The 20,309-nt window shown below is 47.1% G+C and overlaps 1 protein-coding gene across 1 annotated transcript in view; it reads right to left on the bottom strand.

Annotated features, from left to right (window-relative positions):
* Window positions 1-1,231: 1,231 nt before the first annotated feature.
* LOC125447009 (transmembrane protease serine 6) overlaps window positions 1,232-20,309 on the bottom strand; it is a 79,748-nt gene continuing 60,670 nt past the window's right edge. The window contains exons 13-18 of the mRNA XM_059640728.1: window positions 14,145-14,258; window positions 11,487-11,603; window positions 9,398-9,563; window positions 8,967-9,238; window positions 7,922-8,058; window positions 1,232-3,920 (exon numbers count right to left, since the gene is read on the bottom strand). Of these exons, the coding sequence (XP_059496711.1) occupies window positions 3,762-3,920; window positions 7,922-8,058; window positions 8,967-9,238; window positions 9,398-9,563; window positions 11,487-11,603; window positions 14,145-14,258 (965 nt within the window). The 3' untranslated portion in view covers window positions 1,232-3,761. The remainder of the gene's footprint in view (window positions 3,921-7,921; window positions 8,059-8,966; window positions 9,239-9,397; window positions 9,564-11,486; window positions 11,604-14,144; window positions 14,259-20,309) is intronic.

Below are 20,309 nucleotides of genomic sequence, written 5' to 3' on the forward strand. Positions count from 1 at the left end.
ATGGCCGTCAGGATCCATGGGTTCTTCCCCCTCTGCCTAGTGTTGAAGCAACCCCTGAGGATGAGATGAACAGGGAAGATGTTGTAGGCTCGACGCCGTTACTGCCTGAGGAAAAATTTCAGCCAACACGCTCTGGGCACAAGAGGCAGGCTACAGCCCAGTACATGCTGCTAGTATCTGAGGCAGAGTCGGAGGAAGTGGACCCGGGGCAAAAACACCCCAGGAGAAACTACAGGAAAAAACAACGGGTCTATATCCCAGGACTTAGAGGGAGAGAGATGTAGTGATTGTAACCAGCCAGGTGTAACACATAGAATAGGAGTGCCCTGATTGGGGCTGTTAATCTGTTCCAATCAGGGACCCCTGGTCGACAGATATAAACAGGAGCGTCAGAGGTTCTGCTCACTCTGAAAGCTCGCTCTAAGGAAGCCAGACCAGTGTCAGGTATTATGCATTTGTCAATAAAGGGTGACTTGGTGATGGGATACCAGTTTCCGTGGAGTTATTTCCTCAGGATGAGGTCTGTCAGAAATCTAAAGCTTCAGATTTAAGGTAATTGAGCAGAAGACAGTTGGAGGTTTTCTTTCAAACGGTGACTGAAAAGTTATCCAGATAAAATGCCTGAAAATATGGCAGCAGCAGATTCAATAAGGTTCAAACAGAGGAGTTGGATAAATACTCGAAGAGTGGCTGGAAGTAAGTTTAATTGGGCGGCTCTTTCAAAAAACTGGACTGAGTGGCCTCCTGTTCTGTATCCCTGAGACAGCAGGAACTGCCGATGCTGGAGAATCTGAGATAACAAGGTGTAGAGCTGGATGAACACATCAGGCCAAGCAGCTTCAGAGGAGCAGAGAGGCCGCCGTTTTGGGCCTAGACCCTTCTTCAGAAATGGAAGAAGGGTCTAGGCCCGAAACGTCAGCCTTCCTGCTCCTCTGATGCTGCTTGGCCTGCTGTGTTCCTCCAGCGTTACACCTTGTTTTGTATCACTGTACAGTTCCAGAAAAGAGTTCAAGTGAGGTGCAACAGCTTACACAATGCATTTGAAGCATCAACATATGGCATCACATGGTTCAAAATCTGCATTTTTAAAATATTTATCCACAGGATTATGGGTCATTGGCCAGGCCAGCATTTACTACCCATTTCTAATTGCCAGGAAGGCAGTAAAAAGTCAACCGCATTGCTGGGGTTGGATTAGATAAGGACAGGAGGTTTCCTTCCTTAAAGAGAATTAGTGAACCAGATGGATTTTTAATGAAAATTAACAATGGTTTCATGGTCATCATTAGTCACACAACATTGAAACAGACCCTTCAGTGCAACCAGTCCATGACGAATATAATTCCAAACTAAACTAGTCCCACTTGCCTGCTTCTGGCCTGTATCCCTGTTTAATTTCACTTTTTGGAATTCAGATTGCAAGACCTGCCGCGGTGGGATTTGAACCCAGATCCTCAGAACCTTTCTTCGGTCACTGGACTAATAGACTGGCAATTGCCTTCCCGTTTTTGGAGATGCAAAAATCAAAGACCATACCCAATCCAATGAATCTAGGCAAAAAAAAACTTGCCTTTACACAAAGACTTCCATGTCCCAAAGTATTTTATAGCCAATTAAATACTTCTGCAGTTTTGAATCGTCCTGGAGGAAAGCCTGCAGCCAATTTCCCACAAATAGACCAGGTTAACCAGATGTTTTTGTTGTTGCTTGAGAGATAGATATTGGTCGGAACTCCTGCTCTTCTACGAATTGTGACATAGGATTGTCGGTAACCCTTTGAGAGAGTAGGTCAGGGCTCAGGGATTAACAATGCATCCAAAAATCCATGCTCCCTCAGTACTGCACTGGAGCATGAGGCTGGACTTTGTGCTTAAGGCATTGAAATGAGAATGGAAGCCCACCACCTTGAGCCCCCGCGGGTACATTCACCCCTTTTAGGTTCTTCTTAGCATTTACCTCTCAGCTAAGTCTTTTGACAGTCAGTGGCTGGATGAAGCGACTGGGGCAAAGAGTGTGGAATGACACAGCTGAGCCTTAATCTGACCTGCACCAAACAGAAATGCAAGGGGACCCTGTGTAAGGCATCTTAATAAAGATGGGTGAAAATAAAAATCTTCTCATCAGGCTCTGAGGCTTTGGAACTCTCTTCCCCAGACAGCAGCGGAGGCAGGATCGTTTAATGTTTCTCTGTTAAGGCAGAGGTAGATAGATTTTTAACAAGCAAGTTAAAGGTTAGCGGGGCTTATGGGGTGGGGGTGGGGGAGGGTGGCGGGGAGAGCAGGAAACTGGTGTCCAGGCCTCAATCAAACCCCTTTGTGCAGGATTGTACGGTTGTACAGCCCAGTGGCCTACTTCTCCTCCTAATTAATCTCTTCGTACTAAAATAATGAACAGGTATAACAGCAGCTGCTTTGTACCAGAAGTGTCCATTAGAGCCGTTCCTCTCAATAATACAAGCCATTCTCTTATTCCTCCTCGCATTATTTTTCTGGGGCGGCCTGGTGGTTCAGTGGTTAACACTGCTGCCTCACAGCACCAGGTTCGATTCCATACCTCGGGCGACTGTCTACGTGGAGTTTGCACATTCTCCCCATGTCTGTGTGGGTTTCCTCCGGGTGCTCCGGCTTCCTCCCACAGTCCAAGGTGTGCAGGCTAGGGTGGATTGGCCATGGGAAATTGCCCCATGGTGTCCAGGGATGTGTAGATTAGCTGGGTTATAGGGGGATGGGGCCTGGATGGGATGCTCGGAGGTTTGTTGTAGACTTGTTGGGCCGAAGGGCCTGTTTCCACACTGTAGGGATTCTATGATCTTGATTCGATCTGAAGGGACCAGCGAGCGACCCAGAACAAAATTTTAAAAGTCCCAGATCTCGGAACAAAAGCCTCACTCAGGAGGCCACAGGTTTGGAAGGATTCTTGAGGTATTTGCCCCAATTGAGGTTCAAAGAATATGACAAAAAGTTGATGGGGTAGACAGCAAGAAACTGTTTCATCTAGTTAGGGCATATACAGAACAAGGGAACCAAAACAAAGAGCTGAGATCAGGTAACTTTTTTTTATTTCCAGAAGTGGAAATCAGGAGCTCTCTGTCTTTCCTCCCCAAAGCAAAAGCTGTTGGCTGGAGTGAGGGTTGTGGGTAAGTGAAAACTGAGATTGATAAATTTTGGGTAGGCTTCAGCTTAAATGTTATGGAAGCAAAGTGGTTAGCTGGAATTAAAATACAGATCAGACATGATCTAATTCCCGTATTACTGCCTGCGAGGAGAACATCTCACTGGATACTGTCCCAAATAACACAAGCCTCTCAAGAATATAATTGCTAAACCTCCCACCCCTCCTCGACCCTATTAAATGCCTGTGCAACCAGCTCAGGCAACGTGTGTGTGTGTGTGTGTGTGTGTGTGTGTATATGTGTGTGTGTGTGTGTGTGTGTGTGTGTGTGTGTGTGTGTATGTGTGTGTGTGCGTGTGTGTGTGTGTGTGTGTGTGTGTGAGAGTATGTGTCTGTGTACGTGTGTGTGAGTGCATGTGTGTGCACGTGTGTGCGTGTGTGTGCATGCGCGCGTGTATATATATGTGTGGGGTTGGTTCATTGGCTGCTTGGTTTATTTACAGAGGAGGCTTCATCAACATCTCATCGCCCTGGCTGATGCCATTGGAACGTTTGCCGAAATCCCTGGTTCCCGATTGATAGTCCTGTGCGAGCAGTGTGAGCGCCTCTGGCTGCCTTACACGTCCCAAACCTCTCGGATTCCATCGTGGTTATGAAATATTGGCATTAATCCAATCGATGAGTCGGGTCACCCGCGTGTAGACGCCATAGTATTCCGGTCGGCCACAGCCGTAACCGAAGCTCACGATTCCGGCCAGGAACCACCGCCCACTCGCCTCTTCACAGACCAGCGGCCCTCCAGAGTCACCCTGTAAGCAAAGAGGAAGGTCATCAATTGGAATTGTTGCTGTTCCAATTTTGTAAACAGGAGCTTTTACGGATTGGGGGAGGTGGGGCAGGAAAATGGCCTCGTGGAATCATAACTGGCCTCTTAATCCAGAGACAAAAAACAGAAATTGCTGAAAATGTTCAGCATCTGGGGTCCAGCGGACACTGATTTCTCTCCACAGATGCTGCCAGACTTGCAACTTCTGCTTTTGTTTCTGATTTATGGCATCAGCAGTTCTTGGTAATCTGGGGATTCCGATAACATTCTGGGGACCTGGATTCGAATCCCAAGATGGCAGATGGTTAAATTTGAATTCAATGAAAAGAAAATCTGGACTTAAGTGTCTAATGATGGCCATCAACACATTGCCAATTGTCAGAAAAACCCATTGGGTTCACTAATGTCCTTAAGGGAAAGAGATTGCCATCCTTACCTGGGTTGGCCTACATGTGACTCCAGACCCACAGCAATGTGCCTATTAACTGCCCTCTGAGCAAATAAATGCTGTCTAGCCAGCAATTCCCTTATCTCATGATTGGGAGAAGACTTGTGTGGAATCACTAGAATGGACTGGTTGGGCCAAATGGCCTGTTTTTGTATCATACTTTCATTGTTTTTAATACTTGTTCTCCTTCTACAGTCTCTCTGTTCATTCTTTCACCTCTGAACAAAGACTGGCACTGAATTACAATTCCACTGTGGTTGTTGGTCTTCTGGTGCCTCATCTGAGGATCTTGGTAAAAGCTGCCCACTCATTTGGCACCCATCCATCCACCAACCTCCAACATTCACTCCCACCATCATCAATGCACAGTAGCATCTACAAGATGCATTGCGACAACTCTCCAAGGGTCCTTTGACAATATTTTCCGAACACATGATCCCTACCCCACAGAAGGACAAGGGCAGCGGATTAACATGAGACAGAGAAAAGAAGAGATAGAGAGGGCGCTGTGGGGAAGTGACAGATGAAGGTACGTACAATGTCAGATAATTAGAAATAAGCAAAATTTCTCAGCTTAAAAAAGGAACGGCCATTAGACAATTCCAAAACTAAACAACATGCAAAAACAAGGAAAATTAAAATCGAACAAGTTTGCGTATTGTCTCTCATTCAAGGAGAAGAACATGTCCCCAGAAATGAGCTAGTGTTTGCACACAGTTACCAGTTGCAGTTTGTCACTTGGCTGTATGGTTACAATGAATAACCAAAAGTAATAAAATCTGAAACAAAAACAGAAATTTCTGGCAAAATTCATCAATTCTGGTGAAGGGTCACCGGACTCAAAATGTTAACTCTGCTTTCCCCCTACAGGTGCTGACAGACATACTGAGTAACTTTTACAGCACTGACTGTTGTCCCACAAGGTTTGGAAATAATTTTTGCATTATTGTGACTGATTCTGGGATTTTATGACACAGAGTCTAATTTGCACCAAATCTCATTCACCCATCACCCCTGCACTTGCCAAACTGTGATCGCTCCCATTCTGGCAACATCTCTGTTTCAAAAATCTTATTCTTGAGTTGGCAACCCTCTACAGTCTTCCTGCTCCCAATCCCTGCATCTCTCTATTTCCATCTACCTCAGTCCCAAACCCTCTCTGATCTCCATGCCTTCCCTCGTTTTGACCTCATGCTCAAACCCCATTTTTGTCACTTCATCATTTGTGGCCATTCCTACGGCTGGCTAGGTCAACAGCATTGCAATTCCCTCAGCAAAGCTCTCTCCTCCTTCAACATGCTCATCAAAAGTTGCCTGTTGACCGATCTTTGGTCACCTGACCTTACGTAGCTCATTAAGTATCTCAGCATCAATGCTGGCAGACCTGCTGAGCTTTTCCAGCAATTTCTGTTTTTGTAGTCTAACTGACCACTTGCAGATCTCGCTGTTTGAGGAGAAATTAACTCAAAATCGAATCAACTGTTGAGTGACATTTCAATTGAACAAGTGCATTTCTATTGAGGCAAATGAATTAAAGAGCTATAATGATTGTACAGAATAATAGAGTAAATGTCGCGCTGTTTGAGGTATATAATTTTTGCTAGTTTATTGAGAGTGCTGGTTTATAAGGTGCTAGTTAAAACAAAAGTTACTGTATTTTAATAAAGGAATAGGATGCCCTTTTCTCTCTGACGGACATGAAGTCCCAATGGGAGTGGTGGTAACTTTTGTTTTAACCAGCACTTTATAAAAACATTTTTGGAAGGGATGCACAACTGGTTGCTTGTAACTTCCAAAAATGTTCACAAGTGTAGGTGACAAAAGGGTTGTTGCCAGGCTGATCCAGTATCTCCTTTTAATGCCTGGTGATCGGTAACAAACATGGTGTCTGATTATCCCAGCCCTAATCTATTGAGGTTAAGATCTAAAGTCAGTAGCCACCCTGAATGAATTGGGTGAGCTTAGATTCTCGAAGTTTTAAGGAGGCCATTCATCCGTTAGTCCTGCTCCACCGACCTGAAGATTGCTCCTTTCCCAAATACTGGAATTTATCAGAGAATCTATTTCAAACTAATCTTTTAGGGCAATCCAGATCACAGCAACTCACAACAAAGAGGAGGCAACAGCCTAGTGGTATTATTGCTGGGCTGCTTCATACGCCCTTCGGCCCATCGGTTCTGCACTGACATATCGACCAGAAAAGGTGCGCCAATCCCAATTCCCTGCTCTTGTCCCATAGCCTCCAATGTTATGATATTTGAAGTGCTCATCCAAATATCTTTTAAAGGATGGAAGGTTTCCAGCCTCCACTGCTTGCCCAGGCAGTGCATTTCAGATTCAAACCACTCGCTGAGTGAAAAAGTTATTTTTCAAATCCCCTTTCAATCTCCTGCTCCTTACCCTTAAAATATGCCCTCTCATGATTGATCCCCTAACCAAGGGAAACAGCTGCTGTCCATTCATCCCGTCAATGCTGCTCATAACCTTATACACCTTAATCATGTCCCCCCCCCCCCCCCCTCAGTCTTCTCCTCCCTAATGAAAACAATCCAAGCCTATCCAGTCTCTCCTTATGGCTCAGTTTCCCCATCCCAGGCAACATCCTGGGGAACTTCCTTGAGCTATCACATCCTTCCTGCTGCGAAGTGGCCAGAACTAAACACAGTATTCCAATTTGTGGCCTGACCAATGTGCTACATAACTCCAACATTCTGAGGAAGGATCACTGGAGCCGAAATGTTTACTCTGTTTTCTCCTTCACAGATGCTGCCAGACCTGCTGAGTTTTTCCAGCAACTTGTTTTTGTTCCAACATTACCTCCTTGCTCTTATTCTCTATGCCACGACTGATGAAAGCAAGTGTCCCACATGCCTTCTTAACCTATTCACATGCTCTGCTGACTCCAGAGATCTGGATTCTGGGAACCTGGGTTTGAATCCCACTGGGACAGATGGTGGAATTTCAATTCGTAAATCTGGAATTAAGCATCTAACAATGACCATGAATCTATTGCTGATTGGCAGGGGAAAAACCCCTCTGTAATTCACTGAGACAACAAGGTGTAGAGCTGGATGAACACAGCAGGCCAAGCAGCATCGGAGGAGCAGGAAGGCCGACGTTTCGGGTCTGCGCCCTTCTTCAGAAATTCACTAATTTCACCAGTTCACTAGGGAAGGAAATCTGCCATCCTTACCTGGTCCGGCCTACATGTGACTCCAGACTCCAGCAATGTGGTTGACTCTGAACTGCTCTCTGGGCAATTAGGGATGGGCAATAAATTCTGGCCTAGCCAGTGGTGTCCTCATCCCGTAAACAAATAATATTAAAAAAAAACTTGCTCAGTCAGCCCTCTGGATCATGCGGTGGCAATTTTAAATCTGCGTCTTCCAAGTCACTGACTCTCCTAACCATTGAAACAGCACCCACCCACCACTGCTTTCGCGTCACCCAGCACCCTGAACTGCATTGTGTAGGGCTTCAGTTTTACATCTTTTCAGTCTTTACCTTTGTTCAAAGACAGAAACAGGGCACAATACCTGGCAGGCATCCTTTTCTCCCTCAGGGTAGCCAGCACAGATCATCCTGGGAGTAATCGTGTAGGAATATGCTTTATTGCAGGTAGACTGATCAACCAGCTTGACATCTACTTTCTGCAGAACATTTGCAACTGAACCTACAAGAAAAAGAGAAATGGTCATCTTCGATTTTTATTGTTCAGCCCAGCCTCCCATCCTCCTCAAGTTTACAACGCTCCAGCATCATGGCCATAGCCGCAGTGGCACAAAACAAATAAATGAGGAATTTCAGATCAGAAGAACACTCAATCCATTGAGCTTTTCCCACCAAGTATGTCTCGTCTGTACCTTTTATCACAGATCTGCTTTCTTTTATTTTGCTCTTTGATACGACGTTTGTGATACAGGCGAAGCCAGTTCCTCATCGACATTGACAAGGTAGTGATGTGCTGCCTCCTTGGACCACTGTAGTCAATCTCGAGGTGGCGCGGTGGCTCAGCGGTTAGCACTGCTGCCTCACAGTGCCAGGGACCCGGGTTTGATCCCACCCTCGGGTGACTGTCTGTGTGGAGTTTGCACAATCACCCTGGGTCTGTGTGGGTTTGCTCTGGGTGCTCCGGTTTCCTCCCACAGTCCAAAGACGTGCAGGCTAGGGTGGATTGGCTGTGGGAAAAGCAGGGTCACAGGGGTAAGGTAGGGGGCTGTATCGGGGGTTGGATGCTCTTTGGAGGGCCGGTGTGAACTTGGCGGGCTGAATGGCTTGCTTCCACACTGTTGGGATTCGATGGTGACTGGTGGCGGTTTAACCTGAGGGTCACCACGCCTCACGTTAAGGTGAGAGGTTGAGAAGGAGACAATCCTTCTCACTGATCTCAGCCAGTGCAAGGATTGAACCCATGCTGTTTGTATCGCTCCGCACTGCAAACCACCCATTGAACTGACTGAGCCGTACTGTGTACATGTATATGATTGTGCAAGACGTACGAACCCGGATCTTCAATGAAGGAGCAAAAACCCACACAAAACGAAGGCCGTGCAGAAAGTCTAACCCCAAGGGGCCACGTACCGTCTTCCTCAGTTGTTCCCCAGCCGGTTACCCAGCATGTCTTGTCTGTCTCGAACACGTGTGTGCCAGCCGGGAGGCATATGGGGTATATGAATGGTGCAATGGGCACGGGTTGGTCCAACAGGAGTAGAGCGATGTCGTGGTCATAGGTGTCATCGTCGTAGTACCGGTGAGAAATGATCTTCACCACCTTGAAGGTGAGCTGGTGGTAGCTGACAACGTCAAGCTTGAACTTACCCAGGACGACAGTCCAACGGTCAGGGGGCGCAAACCTGTGAGGAGCCACAGAAAGCAATTTTAATGAATGACAGCACCCGAACATTCATCTAACGTGAAACTAAATTCCAAGCTGACAGTGAGGTAGCGAGGCTAAACTGCCTCATGCCTGCAAACTGGGAGTAACTGCTGTTTGAACAATTGGATGATATTACCTGCTAACGAAGCAGTGGGCTGCAGACAGTATCCACTTCTCATGGATGAGAATCCCCCCGCAAATGTGGCGGCCACTGATCTGCAGACTCGCCTGCCACGGCCACTCACCCTCCGTGGCATTGGTCCCCCCGACAATTCTGCTCATGGAGGTCTGAAGGCCGCATTCTGAGGAAGAGGAGGCAAATCATTAATCCAAAGGTGCATCTTATTGACAGTGCAAGAGGAGACACAGGAGGTCAGCTAACCTTGCCCCCAAGTTCGAGCCTGGGCCCACGCTGCGCGGGGGGAGTGAAGGTTCTAGTCTGGGACAACGCTGTGGGGGGAGTGAAGGTTTGAGCCTGGGCCCACAGTGTGGGGCGTAGTGAATGTTCCAGTTTGGGCCCACACTGTGAGGGGAGTGAAGGTCCCAGCCTGGGCCCACACTGCGGGGGGAGTGAAGGTCCCAGCGTGGGCCCACACTGTGAGGGGGAGTGAAGGTTTGAGCCTGGGCCCACACTGTAAGGGGAGTGAAGATCCCAGTTTGGGCTCACACTGCGCGGGGGAAGTGAAGGTTCGAGCCTGGGCCCACACTGCGGGAGTCACTGGTTGGGCCCAGCATTTATTGCCTGTCCCTATTTGTCCTATTTGAGAAGGTGGTACTGGGCTGCCTTCTTGAAACACTGGAGTCCATGTGCTGTAGATAGACCAACAATGCTGTTAGGGAGGCAATCTGAGGATTTTGACTCAGCGACACTGAAGTAACATCGATATATTTCCAAACCAGGATGATGAGTGGCCTGTGGGGGAACTTGCTGGAGGTGGTGTTCCCATGTTTCTGCTGCCGTGTATCTGTTTGTTGGGTTAGCTCAAATGACTGAACCAGTGTTGAATGAGTAATATTTGCTGGGTGTGCTCACAATCTGAAGGGGAGGTGATGGCCAAGCAGTACATTTGCCAGTCCACTAGTCCAGCAACCCATTGACGTGCTGGGACAAAGGTTCAAATCCTTCTATGGCAGATGGTGAAATTTGAATTCAATAAAAACCTGGAATTAAGAGTCTAATGTTGATTAAGAAGGAATTGTTGTCAAAACCCATCTGGTTCACTAATAGCTTTAGAAACTGCCAACTTGACTTGGGTATGACCCACAGCAATGTGGTTGACTCTTCACTGCCCCCTGGGACTGTTCTCTCATTGGAGAGAGGTGACTGGCATTGATGAGGAAAGAGCCCTATATCAAGGTAACCTCATGCGGTTTGGGAATTGAACTGATACTCTTGGTGTCATTCAGCATCACAAAGCAGCCCTGCATCAAAATGGGATAGTGAGGGTGATGTTTGGTCATTTGAACTGCCTTGTTCCTGGTTTAATCTTTGGCCGGTGCTGGATTAGCTGTGTGGCTTCGGCAACATGAAACCATCCTCCATCTTCCTCTCCAAACACACGCACGGTCCTGACTTGGAATGATATCACCATTCCTTCAGCGTCACAGAGTTGAATTGTATAATTTCATTCCCAACAGCACATTGAGCCCACGTGCAGCATTTAGACTTGCAGTGGAACAAGAAGGCAGCTCACTACATTCTCAAGGGATGATGGATGCTTTAAAGAAAGAGGTCTGCACAGGGGAAATGTTTCTCAGATGTGGGTAACCTAGGACTGTAGACTCCAGGCCTTCACTCGGGGCAGATTAACATCTATAACTGTCGAGGTACGGCTGAATGAAGATACAGATGAGAGCCTGAGGTGTGTTTTGTTGTTCCTGTGCCCTCGGTAGACGCTTGATAGACACTCTGTTCGAAGATCAGAACCAGAGAGAGGCAGAGATGCATGCTGCTGCTAATCCAGGACGGAGGTAATTTCATTTCGACCAGTTCAGAGATGTGACTACACTCCAATATAACAGGGGGACCTTGAACCCAGAACTCGCTGTTGGAAGAAATCCCTGGAGGTTTGGCCTGAGATTAAACAGTTACAACTTTTGTTTTTGATTTCACAACGCTTCAAAATGCTTTAATATTCAGACCAGGGATTTAGACCTTGGCTTTAGAGGCTGCTGTTATGTTTTTAATTTCTGGGGCTACACTCACCTGGCAGCAATGACCTTACCACAATATTTCTCATCGGTTCCATCGGGACAATCTGACACGTAGTCACACTGAGGGTTTGCTTTGTTCACGCATGAACCATCGGCACACTTATAGGTGAACAGGTCACATGGTACAGCTAGAATACAAAGGACAAACAAGTGTTTAACCATAGCCACACACACACACACACACACACACACACACACAGTCTCTCTCACACATACACACACACACACACACACACACACACAGAGTCTCTCTCACACATACACACACACACACACACACACACATGCACACAGTCTCTCTCTCTCTCACACACACACACACACACACACACACACACACACACACAGTCTCTCTCACACATACATACACACACACACACACATGCACACAGAGTCACACACAGTCTCTCTCACACACACACACAGTCTCTCTCTCTCCCACACACACACAGAGTCACAGTCTCTCTCTCACACACACGCATACACAGTCTCTCACACACGCACACAAACACATACGCACACAGTCTCTCATACACACACACACACACACACACACACACACAGTCACACACAGTCACTCTCACACACACACACAGTCACTCTCACACACACACACAGTCTCTCTCACACACACGCAAACACACACAGAGTCACACACAGTCTCTCTCTCACACACGCATACACACATAGTCTCTCTCACACATGCACACAAATGCACACAGTCTCTCTCACACACGCACACAAACACACACACAGTCTCTCTCACACACACACACACAGTCTCTCTCAAATGCACACACACAGTCTCTCTCACACACGCACACAAACACACACACACACACAGACTCTCTCACACACGCACAGAGTCTCTCTCACACGCACACACACAGTCTCTCTCACACACACGCACACAAACACACACACAGTCTCTCTCACACATGCACACACAGTCTCTCTCACACACACGCATACACACATAGTCTCTCTCACACACGCACACACACACAAACGTGCACACACACAGTCTCTCTCACACACGCACACAAACACACACACAGTCTCTCTCACACATGCACACACAGTCTCTCTCACACACACGCATACACACATAGTCTCTCTCACACACGCACACACACACAAACGTGCGCACACACACAGTCTCTCTCACACACGCACACAAACACACACACACAGAGTCTCTCTCACACACACACAGTCTCTCTCACACACACAGTCTCTCTCTCTCACACACACGCATACACACATAGTCTCTCTCACACACGCACACAAACGCATACAGTCTCTCTCACATATGCACACACGCACACAAACGCGCACACACACAGTCTCTCTCACACACGCACACAAACACACACACAGAGTCTCTCTCACACACGCACACACACAGTCTCACACACACACACACAGTCTCTCTCACACATGCACACACAAACACACACACACAGTCTCTTACACACACACGCACACAAACACACACACAGTCTCTCTCACACACACGCACACAAACACACAGTCTCTCTCACACACACGCACACAAACACACACACACAGTCTCTCTCACACACACGCACACAAACACACACACAGTCTCTCTCACACACACGCACACAAACACACAGTCTCGCTCACACACACGCACACAAACACACACACAGTCTCTCTCACACACACGCACACAAACACACACACAGTCTGTCTCACACAGACACACACAAACACACACACAATCTCTCTCACACAGACACACACAAACACACACACAGTCTCTCTCACACACACGTACACAAACACACACAGTCTCTCTCACACACACGCGCACAAACACACACAGTCTCTCACACACACACGCACACAAACACACACACACATGCGCACACAAACACACAGTCTCTCTCTCACACACACACACACACACAATCTCTCTCGCTCACACACAGTCTCTCTCTCACACACACACACGCATGCACACACACACGCACCCACACACACAGTCTCTCTCACACGCACACGCACACAAACACACACAGTCTCTCTCTCACACACACCCGCACACAAACACACACACACAGTCTCTCTCACACACACACACACACACACACACACACACATACACACACACACATGCATGTTCTCTGTCTGCGAACATTCAAAAGATCACCAACCCCTTGTCACCTCCTGGTTCCCAATCACCCTCAGATTTGGGTGACTGAATGGCTTCCCCAGTCCTGGCAGATGGTCTGTCCCACCTTCTGAGCCAGGAAGGCAGCCCCCTCTCACACTGAGAAAGGCAGCCACTGGGACCAGTGGCATGCGTAGGCCCCTGACTGGCTGTTAACTGACCATTTTAGGAACTTTCATTAGACAGTGGGTTGGGAGGGTCACCCATGGAGCTTCGTACCCAGAACTTGATGGTAGGAAAGGTGGGGGGGGGGGTATCCCCCTGGTGCCAACCTAATTGATTGCTTGCCCTCTCATCACCTTGCGCTCGGTGACTTCCAGAGATCCGTAATTTCCACCCACAGATTTCCGTACAGATTCATCCCAACTCTCCAAGAGGGTTTCTGAAAGAAAATTCAATTCTGTCCAAAAGCAAACAGGCTGATGTGTGCCAAAGATGCGCAGAACACACAGTCTCAGCCTCCACATACCTTCATCGCAGTTCTGTTCATCATCGGCTGTCTCGCAGTCTCCAACCTGATTGCAGACGTTCAGTAAGGACAGGCAGGTATTTCTCTCAGCACAGTGGAACTGTGCAGGGCAAACTGCGGAAAGAAAGGCAGCGAGAGAGAGAAAGGATGAAAAGAAGGAATAAGTGAAAGACAGAGAGAGAGAGGAGTAGAGCACGAGAATGAGAAAAGAAGCTCAGGAGCGAGACCCTAACTATACAAGCAGCAGAAAGAGCCACAGGGAGTTAGTGTGCATGTACAGCAAGTATTCGGGAAAACTAATCGAAAATATCAGCTTATTGCGAGGGGGAATTGAATGCAAGAGTTAATGCTTCAGATATGCAGGGCATGGGTGAGATCACACCTAGAGTACTCTGTACAATACTGGTCACTATACTTACAGAGGGATGTTAATGCATTAGAAGCAGTTCAGCCTGGTTTACTTGACTAATAGCTGCAATGAGTGGAAAGGTTAGAGAGACTAGATCTGTGTCCTCAGGAATTCAGATGAGTCAAATGAGATTAAATTAAAACATTTGAGATCCTGAGTGATTTAAATGATGGCTATTGAAAGGATGTTTCCATTTGTTAGAGAATCTAGAACTAGGGACATTATAGGTTAAGAGGCATCTATTTAAGAGAGAGATGCGGAAATGTGTCATTTTCTCTCAGAGGGTTGTGAGTCTTTGGAATTCCCTGCCTCAAAAGGCAGTTGATGCAGAACCTTTAAATATTTTTAAAGTTGAGTCAGATAGCTCCCAGATGACCAAGGGGGTAAAAGGTTTTCGGGGATATACAGAAATGTAGAGTGGAGGTTAAAATCAGATCAGCCATGATCTTACTGAATGGCAGAAAAGGCACAAGGGGACCAGTGACCTCCTCTTGTTCCTCATTGGTATTTTGTGCGTGGATGGGAAAATAGGATGCACAATGATGTAAACGGGAAGTGCATATAGAATCGAGATGGCAAGTTTGGAGCCTAGTCTCCGCACAAGATAATAAAATCTTGCACCAGCAGCAAATATTATAATTTGTGAACAGGAAAGTACATGATTTTATTTCATTTCTCTCTCATAATGATGAATCTTTTACTTGCAATAGTTGCCAACATTTATTTAACGAGCTTTATGGACGAGTTAACGTATTTGATTTTACAGTGCTATGGGGAGCAGGAAACACTGGTGTGATCAGCTGAGATGGGACCAAACCTGGAATTAGAGTGTATCTATTTTCTGTCAACGATAACCAAGACATCCATGATCATTTTCTTTTGCAGCTTCAAGATGCCAGTTCCACCAAACTCTCTCACTGCATTTGAGCTGAACTCAAAGCTCGCTCTCAGTGGCTGTGGCTCAACTGAAGGTCCCAGAGGACTGGGTGAAACCGGGAGGGGGCCAATGGTCTGGTGGCATTATCATGAGATTATTAATCCAGAAACTCTAGTGACCCAGGTTCAAATCCTGCCATGGCAGGTAGTGGAATAGGAATTCAATAAAAGTGAATTCAGAATTAAGAACCACTCTGAGGGTCAGTGCGGACATGTTGACCAAAGGGCCTGTTCCCGTGCTGGAGGATTCCCATGATTCTATCAACCGATGGTGGGACGGAACAAACCCAGGTGGACGACTAGTGCCCTGCAGGGGAAGGAAATCTACCATCCTCACCAAGCCTGGCCTACATGGAACTCCAGACCCACAGCAATGTGTTTGACTCTCACTTGCCCTTTGGGCTGGCCAGGCAGGCCACTCAGGGGCTAGGGACGGGAATTAATGCTTGTGTGGCTAGTGATGCAAGTGGATTAACATAAAAGCTTGTAGCTGATACTCTATATGATGGTGAGCTGTGTGGCAGTGCTAGAGGGCAGTTGTTCAGGCTGACACAGTTCAGCTGTGACTACTAACAGTGCAGGCAGCAACTTTAGATGAAGGAAGAATTCTTTGAACGGGCACACAAAACAGGAACTTCCTCCTCTTTCCACACAGGGAGCACCCCATCCTATCCCTGTAACCACCTTTGGACACTATGGGGCAATTTCCCACAGCAATTCCACTGAGCCTGCACACCATTGGACTGTGGGAGGAAACCCACGCAGACACAGGGAGAATGTACAAATTCCACATGGTTAACCGAAGCTGAAATTGAACCCAGGTCCCTGGTGCTGTGAGGCAGCTGTGCTAACCGCTGAGTCACTGTGCTGCCCATGAAGTAATAAAATTGACCCTGCTGCTTCTGCAAGCCTGTATAAATACGCTCCAACATCCTCCCCTCTGTGCCTTCCCAACACAGCAAGAGGTCCCGAAGCCACCCCACCATCCTGGCTTGGAACTATATTGTAGTTGTTGGTGTGTTCGCCGAGCTGGGAGGCTTGATAGCAGACATTTCGTCTCCTTACTAGGTCTTGTGGACCCTCCTGTGAAGCCCTGATGTCTTGCGCCAGCCAATTGAGCAAAAACCAGACCATATAAATTCGAGTTGCTAAATTCTCAGCAGTGAGGAGTAAGGGGATGCAACGTCTGCCATGAAACCTCCCAGCTCAGCGAACACACCGTCTACATCTACAACCAGCTCCTGAGCTACAAATCTTCACTCACGCCCTTGGAACTATATCATTGTACTTCCATGGGGTCAAACTCTGCAAACGCCCTCCCTAATGGCACAGAGGGTGTACATATCCAAAGGGGTGGCCTTCCTAAAGGGAGAAAGCAGTGAGAAATAAAAGTCAGGATGAATGTGCTTGTTGTACTGTAAGTTCCATTTTGAACTACACACAAGGAGTTGGACTATTATGTGTCATGCACTAGTCTGACTGGTGTTCATTCTGGTCACTACCACCCTTTCTAGGCCAGCAGGGATGCATAATAAATATTGGTCTTGCCAGCAATATCCATATCCTGTAATTTTTTCCCCTCTCTAAATCGCTGCATCAAGTACAAGAGGTACAGCATGAGAAACAGAGCAACAGCTACCGGTAGACCCTTCGTGCTCTTGTTTTATGTTCTCTGCAAAGTGCCAATATTTACAGATGACTAAATCAATAGGAGGCAATCATCAATATGTCGCAGCATGGAACAAAAGGTCACAGGTCTGCCAGAATGTGGCTGCAGTCCGAGTGAGATAACATACACCAGGAGACATCCTGGCCGACTTTTCTTACGCTTCCTGGAATTTTTGAAGGTTAGCTCAGTTGGCTGGACGGCTGGTTGGAGATGCAAAGTGACACAAAGCAGCATAGGTTCAATTCCTGCGCCGTCTGATGTCACCATGCTGTCTTAACATCACCTGAAGTATGGTGACCCTCAGGTTAAAACACCCCATTGGTCATCTCGCTAATGAGAGCACAGCCCTCTGGGACTATGTTGACTTCACCTATATTTTGAGGCAAGATTGAACAGGTTTGGGCCCATTGGCATTTGGAAGATTGAAGAGATAGTCTGATTGAAAGATTTAAGAGCTTGAAGAGGAACAGAAAGTGCTGGAGAAACCCAGCAGGTCTGGCAGCATCTCTGCAGACAGAAAACAGAAAATCGGTGTTTCAGGTCCAGTGACTCTTCATCAAAATTGAACGGAAGAAGGGCCACAGGACCTGAAATGTTGACTCTGTTTTCTCTCCACAGACACTGCCAGACCTGCTGAGCTTCTCTGGCGCTTTCTGTCTCAGATTTCCAGCATTTGAGAATCCCTGCAGTGTGAAAGCAGGCCATTCAGCTCATCAAGTCCACACTGACCCTCCAAAGGCCATCCCAGCAGACCCAACCTCCTATCCTGCATGGCTAATCCACTCTAACCTGCACATCTTTGGACTGTGGGAGGAAACCGGAGCACCCGGACGAAACCCACGCAGACACGGTGGAGTGGGGGGGGGCGCGGGAGGTGGATGTGCACACTCCACACAGGCAGTTGCCTGAGGCTGGAATCAAACCTGGGTCCCGGGTGCTGTGAGGCAGCAAAGCTAATCACTGCTTAAGATCCTGAAGGAACTGGTGAGGGTGGATATGCAGAGGATGTTTCCTGTTGTGGGGGAGCCTAAAATGAGGCGACATGGTTTAAGAATATGCAAACTCTTTTTTAAAACTGAGGTGAAAAGAATTTCTTTTCTCTCAGAGCGTCATTCGAGTGTGGAAATCCCTTTGCCAAGAAGTTAGAGGAGGCTGGCTCTTCAGATTAAGTCAGAGTTGTGTTGGATAGCTTTTTGAGACAGAAGGGAGTCGAGCGATGTGAGGTTGGAGGGGGGAGACATGAAATTGAGCCAACCAGATCACAGAGTCCCTACAGTGCAGGAAGAGGCCGTTCAGCCCACTGAGTTTGCACCAACCTGAGAAGAGCAGCCCATCCCTCTAATGGGGTTTTTGTTTTTTTTAATCAGGGACAATCCACCTAACCAGCACATCTCTGGGCACTCCAGGGCAATATTTAGCATTGCCAGTCCACCTAAGCTGCACCTCTTTAGACAGCCATGATCTTACTGTATAGTGAAGCAACCCTGAAGGCCCGAATGGCAGATAATTCCCTAAGAATTAGAGACAGCCCTTTCAGAAAGTTGGGGAACTTCCTACAGATCAGGATGTTTGGAATTCTCTCCGATAAAATGCCAATTGATGCTCAATCAATGGTTAATTTTAAATCTGATCGATCTTTGTAAAACCATCAACAATCCACCTTGCTTGCATATTTGGTGGTAATGTTCCAACTCTTGGTATAACAGGCTCGATAATCTTTCCTCAGTTGGGCTCATGTTGTAAGAGACGCTGACCAGCACCTCAAATGCAGATGAAAGTGTATCGAATGGAACTGAAGCTCTGAGGAAGAAGCGCTCCCTCAGTGGTGCCAGACTGGATCCTGGGTGTTCAGATCTCAGGATGTGAATCTTTCTGACTCCCAGCTGAGAGAGTTACCCACTCAGCCAAGGCTGGCCCTTATTCCGTCATGTCAAAAGGGGTGACAGTGTGATCTCCCGAACCAGGGATTCAACATTGTCGGGATGCAGAAATGATTATTGCAGAGTCTGCCCTTTGAGGCAAATAACTGCTTGATAGCACAGATTCTGGACAATGTTAAAAAGAGATTGAAGGTTAAAGGTCAGGACCGAAATACAAGAAACTGAACTAAGCCTCTCTTCTGTGGGTTACGTTTGTGCCCAGGTATTCTTGCACACAGTGCTCATCAATGCTCTCGATGCACTTAGAGAGAGGTGGGCACTGCGAGGAGTGGGGGGGGGGGGGCACTGTACTTATCTCAACCTCCAACTCCATTTCATTTCGCCCCTTCCCTCTCCCTCTACCTCCCTATCACTTTTGAAGGTTTGCGTTGTCCTTAAAGGGCTTCAAATGTAAGTACTGAATTGGCTACACAGGTGTTTTATTAATGGTAGAGCTTAAAATAAGGGAAAGAAAAGACACAGGTAAAAAATCACGGTGATTTTGGTGGTGGGAAAGTTGCTCAGTTGTGCGTGACAACACTTCCGGGTATAAAAAGAACAAACCGAGGAAGGGTCACCAGACCCGAAACGTTAACTCCAATTATTTTTCTTCACAGATGCTGCCAGACCTGCTGAGCTTTTCCAGCAACTCCTGTTTTTGAAACTTAGAAAGGGAATGTACAGACGACAGTCCAACCAATCAGCATCCTCTTCTCATGGTTGGCCAGGATAGGGCTTTATTCCTTGGAGTATAGGAGAATGGGTGTTGTCCTTACTGAGATCATGAGGGGCATAGATAGAATGAATGCACATAGCATTTTCCCCAGGGATGGGGAATTGAAAACTAGAGGGCAAAGGTTTAAAGTGAGAGGGGAAAGGTTTAAAAAGACTTGAGGGACAACTTTTTCATGCAGAGAGTGGTGCGTATATGGAATGGGCTGCCAGAGAAAGTGGTTGAGGCAGGTACAACAGCAGCATTTAAAAACCATGTGGATAGGTACATGGATGGGAAGGGATTAGGGGATATGGGCCACTTGTAGGCAACTGGAACTAGCTGAGTGGGCACCATGGTCAGCGTGGACCGGTTTGGGCCGAAGTGCCTGTTTCCTTGCTGTTTTATTCTATGACTCTATGGCTCTGGGTAATTAGGGATGGGCAATAAATGCTGCTCACATCCCTTGAATAAATGTTAAAAAAAAACATGAATTTTAGAGCCAACTGTTGAGTCTAAA

Source organism: Stegostoma tigrinum, chromosome 38 (genome assembly GCF_030684315.1).
Source record: "Stegostoma tigrinum isolate sSteTig4 chromosome 38, sSteTig4.hap1, whole genome shotgun sequence".
Taxonomy (NCBI): Eukaryota; Metazoa; Chordata; class Chondrichthyes; order Orectolobiformes; family Stegostomatidae; genus Stegostoma; species Stegostoma tigrinum.